This window comes from Lethenteron reissneri, chromosome 41 (genome assembly GCF_015708825.2).
Source record: "Lethenteron reissneri isolate LAM-NWPU_2019-01 chromosome 41, ASM1570882v1, whole genome shotgun sequence".
Classification (NCBI taxonomy): domain Eukaryota; kingdom Metazoa; phylum Chordata; class Hyperoartia; order Petromyzontiformes; family Petromyzontidae; genus Lethenteron; species Lethenteron reissneri.
This window is the reverse complement of record NC_083819.1, coordinates 8,762,580-8,777,184: the sequence shown is the minus strand read 5'-3', so window position 1 is coordinate 8,777,184 and position 14,605 is coordinate 8,762,580. Positions and strand designations below refer to the sequence as shown.

Sequence of the window (14,605 nt, the reverse complement as noted above, 5' to 3'; positions counted from 1 at the left end):
CCCCCTGGTGCAAGGATTGAATGGGAGAGACCGCCTGTACATTTCCCCTCCACGTTGTGGCCCAGCGCCTTTGGCCCCTCTGCCCCGTAGGCCTCCGGTGCAGTTGCACTACCTGCTTGATCAAGTCAAGCCACTGCTCTAAACCATACAAATCGAGTTCAACATCAGCCATCATCAATCCACTGCTGGATGAAGGCCACTCTAAGCCACTTCCACCTGTCACAATCGTGTGACAGTCCACCTAGTACCTGCACACTTATGATTAACAAGGTAAAAAATATTTTCTCCATGGGCTTATGGGCCTTGGCCACCAGCAATAGCTCTAACCCTAAACCCAGTACCGCCTCGATCCCCGAGCGCTTCACCATGCCCCCCTTTTAAAAATATACTTCTTTGGATTTTTGTTGTACACAAGAACAACGTCCCGCTGCAGAACGTGCGGCGACAAAAAAAAACCTACACGCGAATATCCACCAGGCCCATGTACTCGACGCGTCCTGGTTGACGGGGAGGGTGGGAGCAGACAACCCCGGGAAGGAGAGGGGGGGGGGGGGAGAAAATATTGTCTCATTTACTTGGGAAAATCGTGCTGGTAGAATATTAGTTTTTTTTGTAACGTAGGGGAGGGGCGGTGGCTGTATATAAGAAAGTAAAAGGTGGGGGTGGGGGATGTTTAAATTTACTGGTGGGGTGTCCCAGGCTTGTATGGCAGAGGAAGTGAGGGGGAAGAGAAGTGCAGTTAAAACCTTGTATTGCGAGTAACTTGGTCTGCGAGTGTTTTGCAAGACGAGCAAAATTCTAAAATAAATATTAATTTGATTAACGGGCGAGGTCTTGCAATACGAGTCGTACGTGTATACACTTTGTCTACCGAGCGTCACGTGATCACAGCTGATATACGAGTGCTTTGGATTACATACACGTTTCCGGAACGAGTTATGCTTGCAGTCCAAGGTTTTGCTGTGAAGGTTAAACCGGGGGTCACCCCATAATCAACAAAACATAAGTCCGGCTGGTGCTCGACAACGTTTCCCTGCTGAAAGGCTGGCTATCACTCCCGTTGAGGCCCCGAGGGGTTTGATATCCCATATTCTTAGGTTTTTTCGGTAAAGTCACATAGGTAAAAACTAAAACTAAAAATTAATAAAAGTATAATAAAATAAAATTAAAATCACGACGTTTCGGAGGCAACACAAGTAAGAGAAATTCCAAGAAAACAGTCCTTGTATATATACTGGTTGAGTATATACAAGGACTTACTTGATGCAGCAGTCGTGCTGTGACGGTTCCACCTGAAGACTGAAGCTTGTGTTGCCTCCGAAACGTCGTGATTTTAATTTTATTTTAATTTTACTTTTATTAATTTTAGTAATTTTTTACCTACGTGACTTTACCCAAAAAAACCTACGAATATGAATCCTTGCAGTCACGAAAGCTTCAAATCTAGAGTTTGATATCCCGTTCCAGCGGGGACCCTGTGCCCCAGGCCTTCTCATCTGGTTCGCTCATTGCAGACTCTGCATCAGGGAGCCTATGTGACCATACCCCCTTTTTAATGTTTGTCCACGTGTTCACGATGCTCGTATAAAAATCACTCTTGAGAGCTGGCTATCTGTGCCGCAGAAATCCCAAACCGATGCCTCATCGTGCCACCCATTGGTTACGATGAAGTTAGCCTTGGGTTTGATATGATTATTGAATGAGCCAGATGGAACTCTAATGTTTTCTGCAGGATGGTGTTTGTGTTGTGCCACATCTTGTTTAATATTTATAATGTAGCTCATGGACAGACTTTTTAATACTTTTTTTTGCGGTGTCTCCCAATGTACAAAGATTAAGTGCAGTCGAATTGGTGATCTCGTACATTGCTACATTCCACTCTTTCTCCGATTGTTATGACCCAAACCTCGAATGTGGCCGAAATTGTCAAATCTCAGATGCTAAGCAGGGTTGAGTCTGGATGGTGTCATGTACAAACGAGAATTTGTCGGTCGCAGGATGACATGGTGGGCCACAGATGGCAGTGCGGGGGAAAAAATAAATTTTGTACAACTCTGCTCCCCACCTTGTTACAATTCCGCAGTGATCAATGTGTAGCATACTCTTTGTTTTTTTTAGGTAAAGTCACATAGTTAAAAATAAAATAAAAATACATGAAAAAACAACTGAATTAAATAATGGAAGACGGTTCCTCCTGAAGACGGAAGCTTGTTTTGCCTCCGAAACGTCGTGATTTAATTCAGTTGATTTTCTTTTATTTTTAACTACGTGACTTTACCGAAAAAAACAAAGAAGATGAATCCTTGCAGTCACGAAAACTTCAAATCTAGAACGTGTCGCGTGACCAAATAAACCTCATACCGCCCGCACGGCCTGATGGAGGCGCTAATCCAAACAATGGCTTGACAAAACCCGCACCTGCTTTGTACGTTTCCTCCGAGCAGACAACCACATCTACGCGTGGGGAAACACGGATAACGGTCGGCTGGGCGTGATGCCCTCGGAGAAGCCAGGCAACAGCCCGCTGGCACTGCCACGGCCCATCTTCGGCTCGCTGCACGTCGTCTCGGACCTGTCGTGCCGCGGGTGGCACACCATCCTCATCGCAGGTGCGCGCAGGGCAGCACGCTCGCAAGCACGGCTGGGAGATTCGTTATTTACGAATCGACTACTTGACCGATCGTCGGCTCGTTTTACTCGACTAATTGGACAACGTGAAAATAGATGGAAAGAAGTTGTCACCCTTGCCACTTGGATGGGCGTTGATGGGACAGATGTAGTGCCATAGATGGGCCACACTCACCAGCAGTGGTGGACAGGGTCCATCTGCAGGTAGCTCGAACCCCCAGGGGAGGGGCCACTGTGCCAGCCCAAGAGGGGAGGGGCTGCTGGGGGCTCTAGGATCCTAGACAGCTATGCCCTCGGCGCCAGGCGCTGGGATCCCAGGATCCCAGACAGCTAAGCCCCTTGGCGCCACCAACGGGGGGTGGCTGTGTGTGTTCTGTGGGGTATCTGGGGGAACACACAACCCCACCCCTCGATGGGGACGAGGTATAAAAGGGCAGCTCCCTGGCCGATCAGGTCCAGTCGCAGCTCAAGACCCAAGACCAGCTAGCTTAGGACTCTGGACCCCCTCGTCCCGCTTGTCCTTGTAAGGGCCGGGACGCTGTGCGGGCCAGTGTTGGGACTCTGGGACTCCCAGCTTTACGTCCTTGTAAGGGCGAGTTCCGAGGAAGCCAGAGTCTAGACCCGCACTTTGGCTGGGTTGGGTCAGGTAGCCTCCCCTAGGGTAATTGTAGCCGGAGGACCCCAGAGCGTAGCTAGAGTTAGGTACGCTAAGAGTAGGCTGTGTCGCTAGGCTGTCTACCTAGGCTGTGTACCTAGGCTGTAACAGAGTATCAGGACTGTTGGAGAGTTGTATTATAATGAAGAAGTTACCTCTACAAGTGTCTCCGGAACCCATTACACAGACATGGCCACCCGGCTCGCTCGCTGACGTCTCTACATCACTGGCTGTGCCTCGGCAGGTGAGCAGCCTGTGCTGTAATGTTGTGCAGTGCTGCATCCTGGGGCAACCACGCCGTTGATTTATTGTTGCCGAGGGTCATAACTAATCCAATTTACACTATGAGACATCTCCTTTACCAGTGGCAAAATATAGTAGTAGGTTTTTACCCTTTAAACTGGTACAAAACTGACACCTTTATACAAGGCATCATGTTTGCAATAACCGCAACACAAGCAGTCAAAATGCAAACAAAAAGAAACAATTCTGATAATGGTAATGATATGCACTGTCCTTGAAGTTGATTGGTCCACACCCGAGACAGCTTTCTTAGAGCCTAGTCTCCATTGGTGTTGGACCAGATGACGCCAAAAGGCGTACAACTCAAAAACAGTGCACTATCAGAGTATTGAGAGCTCGGGGTAAGCATTTACACTATGAGACCTCCTTTTGTACCAGTTTAAAGGGTAAAAACTTACTACTCATCCTATTTTAGTGTGGGGAAAATAAATAAGCAGATGATACGTTTTTCATATACCTATCTCCACGTAAAAAGTAAAACAAATTCCTACGCAACTGGTTATTTATTTTGGTATTTATATTCTCCACAATCATGCTAAAGATGAGTTGGAGTTGTGTATTATATAATTTTACGTTTAACTAGGACCCCGTATCGTTAAGAGAGGATCCCTGCCTGTAGAGTCGGCAGGACACCAGATCACTGTCGAAACAGGTCCAGAGTTTGCTTGTCTTGAAACAATGCTGCTGAAATTATGCACTCCTAGAAAGTCCATTTTGGCTGATGGATTGTGTAAACAATACTTTGATTATTTACGTGGCGAGGTGGATAGGTGACGGAGGCATGTCTGATAATTTTTTTTATTGAGAATGGAGTTAAGTCATGGCTTGGAAAAAATTATGTTGGTATGTTCTGGTAGTTTTTGTTGTAGTTAAATGAAAACTCTGCATCTTGTTGTAAATACATGAAAGTAAATACTTTTTACACTGATTATCATTTGTTTGTTTATGTAGCAATGTTGTTGCTAATTACATTTCCACTTTGTATTCCAGAAAAAGTGTTAACTTCGAAGACCATCCGATCAGGAGGGAACTTTTCAGCCAGATCAAGTGAGTTCACCAGGAGATGCATGAATTTGCAGCGACACACATTCTACAACGCAATGAACATCACAATAGGTTTCGATTTAAAGCTTTCGTGACTGCAGGGATTCATCTTCTTGGTTCTTTCGGTAAAGTCACGTAGAAGGGAAATAATAAAATAATAAAAATGAAACATAATAAAAAAATATAATTCTCACGACGTTTCGGCCACAACACAAGCAGCCGTCCTCGGATGAAGTAACAGAGCTGTTGGAAAGACAGCGTCCCAATGAACACCGCCAAGTTTGGTAGCGTATATTTAAGCTGGGTCGGGGGATGAGAGTGCCTTGACAAAGGAGTTTACATATCAACAAGCATATTGATGGCACATGCAGATATGGGATTAGTCACTCCTTGTGTAATGTGTAGGTGGTGGGTGGCTCTCAAAGTCATATTATGCTCATGTATTATGTAGGATTAATCCAAAGTCATTATGCTCGTGTATTATGTAGGATCAATCCTACATATAGGATTAATCCTACATAATACACTAGCATAATGCACTATCAGAGCTATAAATGCTCTGATAGTGCATTGTCTTTGTACTTTTTCCTTTTGGCGTTCTCTGGTTTGACACTGGTGAGGCTAGGCCCTAAAGAATCCTGCATCTGGTGTAGGCCAATCAGTTTCTAAGACATTATTAGAGCATTTGTTTGCATGTTCACCACAAGCACGTGTGGTTAATACAGACTTGATTGGTTCTTTCGGTAAAGTCACGTAGGTGAAAGTAAATAAATATAAATAGAAATAATCAAATTTAAATCACGACATTTCGGAAGCAACACAAGCTTCCACCATCAGGTGGGACAACCGCAGCAAAAAACAAAAAATTACTGTAGTGGGCATAGAGAGCTGTTTGTGACAAGCGATTTATATAATCTTTATTTATATTTTATTCTTATTTTTATTTTTTCACCTACGTGACTTTACCAAAAGAACCAAAGAGTATGGATCCTTGCAGTCACGAAAACTTCAAATCTAAAACAGACTTGATTCCTTGCAAAAAGGTTTCTATTCAGTGTTTGAACATCTTAACACCTGTTTTATTGCCAAAAAAGGGTAAAAACCTATTCTTATTTTTCAATACTTTCATACTGGAAAAAAGGTCCCATTTTTGCAATGAACGTCACCCGTCTTCCTGACCGCACGTGTTCAATGAGCCGCGCCGCGTTTCCTCCCCTCTGCGTGCAGTCCCACGGAGTTCCCTGGGCGAGACGGAGGATGAGTCTGGGTACGATGAGGACAGCGCCAAGAGCCAATTCGACCCTCCAACTTACGAGGAGTCCGAAAGCAGCACGGCTGGGAGCTCCTGTCCCGAGTGGTTGCGAAGGGTGAGCTCTCTTTCCCCGCTCCGTCTCGAGACTCGTTCAAATTCACGAGGGCGTTTCCCAGTTTTTTTGTTTTAAGCGCGATGTTAGTCTTAAGTGTCAAAGTATACATTCATGCAATAATGCTACCTGCTCTAGGCGGTGTTGTGATGCGCTTCTGAAGTTGATTTATGTCCTTGGATGTCCCACTTAGTCTTACGCCAGTGCATCTCCGCCCATGGGCCGTGCCCCCCTCTGAAATGTTTTTGCGGGGGCCGCAGGCTGCGGCATGTATACCTTACTGGAGCAATGTTGAACGTGCGTGGGGAAATTCGGTGCCACGTTGTGGCAAAACCAGACAAGCATACACAACATTACATATGACTTATGACCATCGCGTTGACTAGAGGCGTGGACATGTGCTCTTTCTGTTGCGTGGCCTTATTAGCGTTAGCTTTGGTTGCATGTTCGTCGTAAGTTTACTCGTGTATGGTGGGGAGGGAGGTGTGCTTGGGGAACCAGTGGTCTTGATTGGAGGGCCACCATAACACACAGGTACACTGATAATTGTTTTTTTACCTTTCTATCTGGCAACAAAACTGACACCTTTGGTGGTGGGCATCGGTGCGCCTTTTGGCGTCATCTGGTCCAACCCATGTGAGACTAGGCTCTAAGGAAAGCTGTCTTGGGTGTGGACCAATCAACTTCAAGGACAGTGCATATATTATCAGAGTTATGTTTTTTGTTTGCATTATGGCTGCAGGTATTGTGGTCTATGCAAACATGACTCCTTGTAAAAAAAGGTGTCAGTTTTGTTGCCAGATAGAAAGGTAAAAAAAACAATTATATTTTTTACTGGCAAATGAGGTTCCAATGGTACAAAGCTACACTGTTTACATTTGTTCCTGCACGGGGCGATTTAGTGATGATTGTCTCTTGTGATGCCGTCAGGAACTGGAAGAAGCAGAATTCATCCCGATGGCTGGGGAGTCGCAGGGCAGCGCGTCTCGCCGGGGTCTGCCGCCCAACGTGCCCCCTTCCCTCGCCGGGGTCCCCAAAGTGCCCAGCCTGGAGCTCGGATCGCTGGGAGACTCGGGGGGCATGGTAAGGAACATGGCACTTTAGCCGCATCGGTCACATTGGGCGTTTTTGAGTTGACGGCCGCTGAAGAGACTGAGAAGTTAAAATCAAGGGCTCTCGTCTTTTTATGAGGTGTACTCTATATCCGTGAGTAGCTATATGCGTAAAATAGATATGATGTAGTTATGCGTCGTGTCTGGCAGTTGCATTATCTTGCTTGTAAATAGATGACCCAGTCGTGTATCGCGAGACGTTGTTAGATGACAAGATAACGTAACTAGTCGGCTCTATTGTCAATAATAAAGGATGAAGATATTCGTCATCCTCCCAGCCGACAAGGGCAATGCCACAGTCATCATGGACAAAAACGTGTACAATAACAACATTCAGGACCGACTTAATGATGGCAGCTACACCAAAATGAAAAGAGATCCCACCAACTGCCTCATTACAAAAACGAACAGTATCATCACTGATTCAGCTTCATTAATTGAACAGACCAAACGGTTTTCCTTAACCTTCTTCTGCTAGACCACCCAGATTATATGGCTTACCAAAAATCCATACAGAAGGTGCAGCCCTTCGTCCCCCATCGTCTCCACCATTGGCTCACCCACCTACAAACTGGCCCGGTATCTGTCTGAGACCTTGCAGCCATTCACTGTTAAGACCACCTCTTCTGTTCTTAACTCGGCTCACCTGGTATCGTCAATTAAAGACATCTCACTGTCCCCAGGTGATTTGCTCGTTAGTTTCGATGTAGTTCCTTTGTTCACCAAAGTTCCTGTGCCCGATACCATTGCAATAATTGAGGATTTGGTCCAACAAGGACTGAATGCTGATGTACCAGCCCTGGTGAGACACTGCCTCACCAATGCATACTTCACCTGGAATGGAATATTCTACAAACAAACTGAAGGCACCCCAATGGGTTCTCGCTTATCTCCAGTTGTGGCCAACATTTTCCTGGAAAAAATTAGAGACGGACGCCATCCAGGCATGCACTCTACGCCACATAGCCGGTCGGCTATGAAACAATTCCTCAACCACTTCAAGGATGGCATGCTTACCCCTCTTGGATGTCTTAATCAAAAAGAGACCAGATGACTTAATGAACCACTTTGTCTACAGCAAGGTAGTCCATACTGATGCCTACCTAAAACCCGATTCCCACCACCATCCATCCCAGATCAATTTCCTCATCAAAACGCTACACCATAGAGCTCAATGTATCTCCGACTATGAACACTTGACCAGTGAACTCAAACACATACACCAGGCTCTCAAGGCGAATGTATATCCTGACTACACAATCCGCAAAGCCATCACCCCAACTGTGAGGAAGGAGCCATCTGAAGATCCAATCAAAACCATCGCCTTACCTTACATAGCAGGGATAACCAAAAATATTTCCAAAATCTTGAACAAACAAGATCCAGGTCCGATTCAACACAGTGCATAAAATTGTTGACCTGATCCCATCTGTGAAGGACAAGATTCCTGACATACAATATCCCGGCATCTACAAACTAAGCTGTATCTGCGGCCGCAGTTACATTGGGGAAACCAAACGACATGTCTCAGACCGTGTTCATGAACATAAAGCAGATCTGAAACACGGCAGGACCAATACTTCTGCCGTGGCTGATCATTACTTGAATGCGGCTGGCTCACGTGAAATTGATTTCTCTAAGACGATGGTACTTTGAAAGCCGACTGGCTAGCTAGAAAGATTTGTTCACGAAGCCATCCATATATACAGACACAATTTCAACCGAGACGATGGTTTTAAACTCAGCAATCATTGGAAATATGTCATCAACCAATTTGGGTCATGACTTGATTTGTGTTTTTATTGTCAACCTCTACCGTCAGCAGTGTGGATGGGTGTAGCAAGGTGCAATGCTTTGATTGGTGTAGACCTACTCCTGGTGTCGGCGCCCTCTCCTACATTAACATTAGCTGCCCTGCCCATCTCTAAAGCTTTATAACCAACTCTGTGATTGGTGTAGACCTACTGGCGGTGTCGAGACCTCTCCTACATTAACATTAGCTGCCCCGTCCATCTCTAAAGCTTTATAAACAGCCTGCCTCAGCAGCTTTCCCCCTCTTTTTTTTCTCCTGATGACGATTGCTTGTGTTGCGATCGAAACATCGTGATATTTTTATATATTTTTTATTCACTTTATTTTCATTTGTATTTTATTGTTATTATTTTTTCTATCTTCGTGACTTTACCAAAAGAACCATAGAATATGTATTCCTGCAGTCACGAAAGTTTTAAGTCAAAATAAGGGATGGCTTGATTAAATCAAAACACATGTTGCAAAGCATGTACATTGGGTGGGAAACTTTTACTTATTGCCGACGTAGAAGTAATGGGGGTGAAGAACAGTAAACCGTTTCCTTACTCATGTTTATGGTCACGTGGGCACTGTCAGGTCCCCACAATGAGCGAGGAGCAGATATTAGAACCTGCGGTGTATTTGAGTGGTGCGACTGGCACAGTTAATGTCCCCAGGGCTAATCGCTAGTGCCTTTGCATGCCCACAATGCAGCACTGTGGTGGCGGGGGGGGGGGGGGTTGGGGAACGGCACACATTTGTGAAATTCTCCCTCCGTACCTGGTGGGCGTGGAGGTTGCCATCTCCGAGCTTGCCAGGGTATGATAGCAGTATATATGTATGTTAATTTCCATCTGTACGGGGATTGCATTCGTGGGTTTTCTCCGGGTGCTCCTGTTTTCTCCTACATGTGTAAACGCTCGTTTATGGAGTTGGCCAAACAGTCCAACATAACCACAGAGCTTCAGGAATTTGTCAGCGTCCGTTCCAGCTGCCTTCCCGCTATTCTGCAGCTTCTTGCTTGACTGTGGCTTCGAAAGTGTGCGTGTTATGCATTCTACAGTGCGTGTTATGCATTCTTTGTTCAAATGCAATTTACGCGAATGACTGCATAAAACAAAACGTATTCTTCTTAAATCCACACGTCCCTCCGGTTTCCGCGTCCCCTTCACAGGAGCGGGGCGGCGCGCATGATCGCCGTACCTCGTACGCCGCTGCCGCCCCGGCACGTCGCGTCTCCCAGGGCCTCGGCGGCGGCGCCGGTGGCGCATGCGCCGAGGCGGCGGCCGCGGCGGCGCCGCCCGGGGAGCTGGCGCACCTGCGCGACACCGTGCGGCAGCTGCTGGCCGAGGCGCAGAAGGCACGCACAGAAAGCGGGCAGCTTCGCGATGAGGTGCACGCCCTGCGCTCCGAGGTGGCGCGGCTGCGAGTGCCGTCCGCGGGCGGCGAGGTGCGGAGCCTGCGGGCCGAGGTGGCCAGTCTGCAGGCGGCGGCGTCGGCATCGTCGGCGTCGTTGCCGGCGTCGCCGTTCGATCCGCGCCTCGCCGCCGAGGTGCAGGAGTTGAGGGACGAGCAGGGCGCGCTGCGGGCTACCGTCGTTCGCCTCGAGACCGACGTCAAGAATCTTCAGACGAAAGTGAGTGAAGCGTAAGTGACTGCACGGCAGACCCCGGGGTCAAGTACACTGGGCACATTGGCTTTTTGCAATGAACCAATCGATATCACAGTGTAATTATCATCCTCGCAATGCCCCTTTGCGGCATCGTGATGATCGGCAATTCGGCGATGTATTGTTTCTAATATCCATGGTAATTGAATCGTCCATTTTGCACTGTCACCATATGCTTCTAGATTTGAAGCTTTCGTGACTGCAAGGATTCTTACTCTTAGGTTTTTTCGGTAAAGTCATGTAGAAAAATAAGAATAAAATAATAATAAATGAAAATAACTCCATTAAATCACGACGTTTCGGAGACGGAGACTTGTGTTGTCCTCCGAAACGTCGTGATTTAATTGAGTTATTTTCATTTATTATTACTTTATTTTATTATAATTTTTTACCTACGTGACTTTACAGAAAAAACCTAAGAGTATCACCATATGCCTTTTGTTATAAATTTAAACTTTTTCTCGATTTTGTCCTCCCATAGGGTTTTGTATTGTTTTGTTGTAACTTGTTGAACCACCACTACTGGACATCTGTGAAAATGAGCTTCATAACTCATCGGATTCCTCCTCCAGTCTAAATAGAGATTCTGATATAAATAAAAAAACAAATGTAGGTTAATATATTTTTTTAAAGGTTTAGATTCGTTTTCTATCGTATATGTACACTGGGGCCTCTTGTCAATCCACTGCTGGATGAGGGCCATTCAGGTTATGGGGGGTTATCTGTGCATTCATCTTATTGGTTCTTTCAGTAAAGTCAAGTAGAAGGGAAATAATAAAGATAAAACATAATAAAATACAATTCTCACGACGTTTCGGCCACAACGCAAGCAGCCGTCCTCAGGTGAAGAACAGGTCTGTCGGAAAGACAGCGTCTGACAGACCTGTTCTTTACCCGAGGACTGCTGCTTGTGTTGTGGCCGAAACGTTGTGAAAATAGTATTTAATTACGTTTTATTTTTTTATTTTATTATTTCCATTCTACGTGACTTTACCGAAAGAACCAAGAAGATGAATCCCTGCAGTCACGAAAGCTTTAAATCGAAATGTACCTGTGCATTCTTCACAGTTTGGTTTTGTGAAGGCAGGGAGCTTAGTGGTGTAGAAACAACAACGGTGGATTTGGCTGCACTGCTGCTCAGCTCCACACCCGCACATAGCAACTTCCTCCATTATTTAGAATATTTAGTCTCTTTGGTATTAGTGTCGCGCTTTGCCACATTGGTGATATTTCACGGTGCAATTCAAACAGAACCGAGCAGCCAATGGTCATTAAAATGGAATTTGTTGCTCCACTTTTGCACAATTTATTCAGGCCACGGACTCTAGATGTACGAATAAAAACTCTGCAATGTTAATCTCATGAGATCTACTACAGGACGGACTGATGCTTTGTGCGTTGGTGGTGTTTTTGTTGTGCCTGTGCTTCTGTTAGTCATGCATTTGCGTTCCTCATACATTTTAAGTAGTTGAACACGCATTTGCGTTGGTCATGTGCGTGTGTGGTTTTTGTGTTGTGCCTGCGATGGAGTGTTCGTCTTGGTCACGATTTTGCGTTGCCACGTGTGTGTTTTGTGTTGGTGGCGTGCATCATCCTGCGTTCGTGTCGCTCGCACGTTCGCCGTCTCTCGTGCCCGCCGCCGCCTCCGCCGCCCGTGAACGTTGGCGCTTCAGTTGAGGCAGCTGGAGACGAGGGGAGCCGACTCTGCAGAGGAGCAGCCGCGAGGGACGGGCGACGGGCAGAGCCGCGACGCCGAGGGGTGCGACCGTGGGGCCGACGAATAGCGAGGAGGAGGAGGAGGAGGGCGTCTCCTCCTCGCCGTGCCCCCTCCCTTGCCAAAGCCATCCATACTGCACGGCCCGTGTTGACCGGGCAACACTCATTTTGGCCTCCTTGTATTTTTATGAGAATGTTCACAAGCGTCCTCATAAAAGGTGTGCCGTCTGTTTCGTGCCTCCACTTTCCCTCCCCTCCGCGTTCAAATTCACTCCCAAACACAACACCGTCCACCGCCCCCCCCCCCACCAAAGTGAATGAATAAATAAAACGTATTTGGGAAAAAAGCCTCAAGCCTACGAAGACGCGTAGCCATGTCAGCATTTCATGCCGTCGCACACTTGTGAAAATGGCGATGACTGTAGATGATAGCTGATCATGAAGTATTTTTGAAATTGCAAGGGATGTGTTCTTCCCACTTGGATCGTCTCCCGTGCCCTTGACGAGGGGTCGTTCCAACACGGCCAGTTTTATACTGTTTGAAAGTGACTTGGTCAAACAATCGGTGCAATTATGCGTACGAGCATAAGCTTTACTCGAGGAGGTGATGACTTCGTTAAGGGCTTTGTACATTCTTTTGAGCTCTACCTACATGCAGTATCGGAGTGTTTAATATTGTATGAAATACATGTGCTAGCTCAGTCTTTTCTCAGACCATATGCAATAACAACATTTATTGGTTTTCATGTAATGTATTGTAAACAAATTGCATGTGCATACGAAATTCTTCCTTTTAAATACAATAAAGAGATAAAGTTAACATTCTTTGATTTTGTATTTTTGTGATAATTACGTGTGATTTATAAAATTACTTTTATGTATGTGTAGAGATGTTCCGACGGACGTACTCTGAGACGGAGGTAAGTTAAGGGCTTCCGCCAGGGTTTATTAAAGCTTATCAATACTACACAGGGTACACAACTCCCAGGGGCTAGGGGTCCTACTCTGAGTCCGGGTCCCTGCCGGCTAGCTCCGGTCTCTCGTGTCGGATCGTGGACTCTGCCGACTCCACCGAGCGAAGAGAGAAGCACCTCTACGGCTACCACCGGCTTCTCCCCAGACTCACTACTCGATCCCTCTCTCTACCCCTGGTTCCCTCTTCACCCTGCTTACTCTACCCGTTCCCACAGTGACCCCGCTTACGTCACGGGGTCTCCCTTAAGTACCCTAGGAGTTGTGACGTCATTGCACTGAACGGCAGACCTGACGTCACGTCCCCATTTTACTCCTCTACATTTTCATACCACGTGGCTTTGTGCTGCCTGCCGGGAAAGTCGTGCCACAAGGACTGATCTTGTTGCCACTTTGCAGCCGTTGTGCCGAATCGGCAGCAAGAGTCAAAAAAGGTGTGCTGCGGTATTTTTAAATCCTTTATATTAAGTTCGCTTGCTTGCTTGCTTACGACCGTGCAAACCTTTCGGTCGTTTTTTAACCCACTTCCCGTGATCCAATCGAGCTGACATTTTGCACACAGACTCGTTGTGCGAGACAATTAATGTTAGTGAAAATTTTTTTTCCAAAATTTTACATTAGGGAAAACAAATTTAATATTTAATTACCAATTGTTTAATACTGCAGACAATCATCTGACCCATAGGTGGCAGCCATCTCAAGCCAGAGGACGAGAGGACTCTAGCCGCCACGCATATAAAGGATTTAGAGTGAAAAACTTTGTTTTTACGGGTTATACTTATTCAAATTGATCAAGACTGCAACAATATAGCAAACGCCGACACGCGCCAAAGTGAAACAAGTAGGTGTTGAAATGAACACCGTTAGAAATCCGCTCTTTATTCCCCCATACCCGAGCCTCGCGCGTCTGCGGTTCTAATTGAGTCGCCAAAAAAGGTGTGTGGAGTGCGACACGCGATTTGGAGAATTACACGTTTCTATGGCGAGACCGAGTTCTCAGATGGCGTGCCGCTTGAGAAATAGCAACATACGCGCACACCATGGTAGGCCATGATCAATCCGCTCCTGGATGAAGGGCCCACGGTGATGTGTTGGCTTTTTGTGCCACGAAGATTGAGAAAGCTCGAAAGTGCTGTGGGATAAACTCTTTTGAAGCACTTGATGAATGGAATTCTGCTCCCCGTGAGCCTGGGGGGTGTTTCCAGCGGTGTGAATTTAAAGTTTAAACATCTTTTCACGATAGCACCCTCTACTTTCCAACATGCATGGCCGTCATGGGATGCATGATGTTGAACTTATTTCGCACCGCACGTAGCTTGAGGAGGCCTTCGTTCAGCAGTGGATCGAGTTA

General features: G+C 46.3%; 1 protein-coding gene across 2 annotated transcripts in view; it reads left to right on the top strand.

The window, feature by feature from the left end:
- Window positions 1–13,107, top strand: part of NEK9 (NIMA related kinase 9) — a 52,932-nt gene extending 39,825 nt beyond the window's left edge. The window contains exons 17-22 of one of the 2 annotated variants that reach the window (XM_061568459.1): window positions 2,445–2,609; window positions 4,577–4,633; window positions 5,858–5,997; window positions 6,925–7,077; window positions 10,072–10,533; window positions 12,240–13,107. In XM_061568459.1, the coding sequence (XP_061424443.1) occupies window positions 2,445–2,609; window positions 4,577–4,633; window positions 5,858–5,997; window positions 6,925–7,077; window positions 10,072–10,533; window positions 12,240–12,350 (1,088 nt within the window). In that variant the 3' untranslated portion in view covers window positions 12,351–13,107. Of the gene's footprint in view, window positions 1–2,444; window positions 2,610–4,576; window positions 4,634–5,857; window positions 5,998–6,924; window positions 7,078–10,071; window positions 10,545–12,239 lie in introns of both variants that reach the window. The other variant, XM_061568460.1, reaches the window with a different exon arrangement.
- Window positions 13,108–14,605: the final 1,498 nt, after the last annotated feature.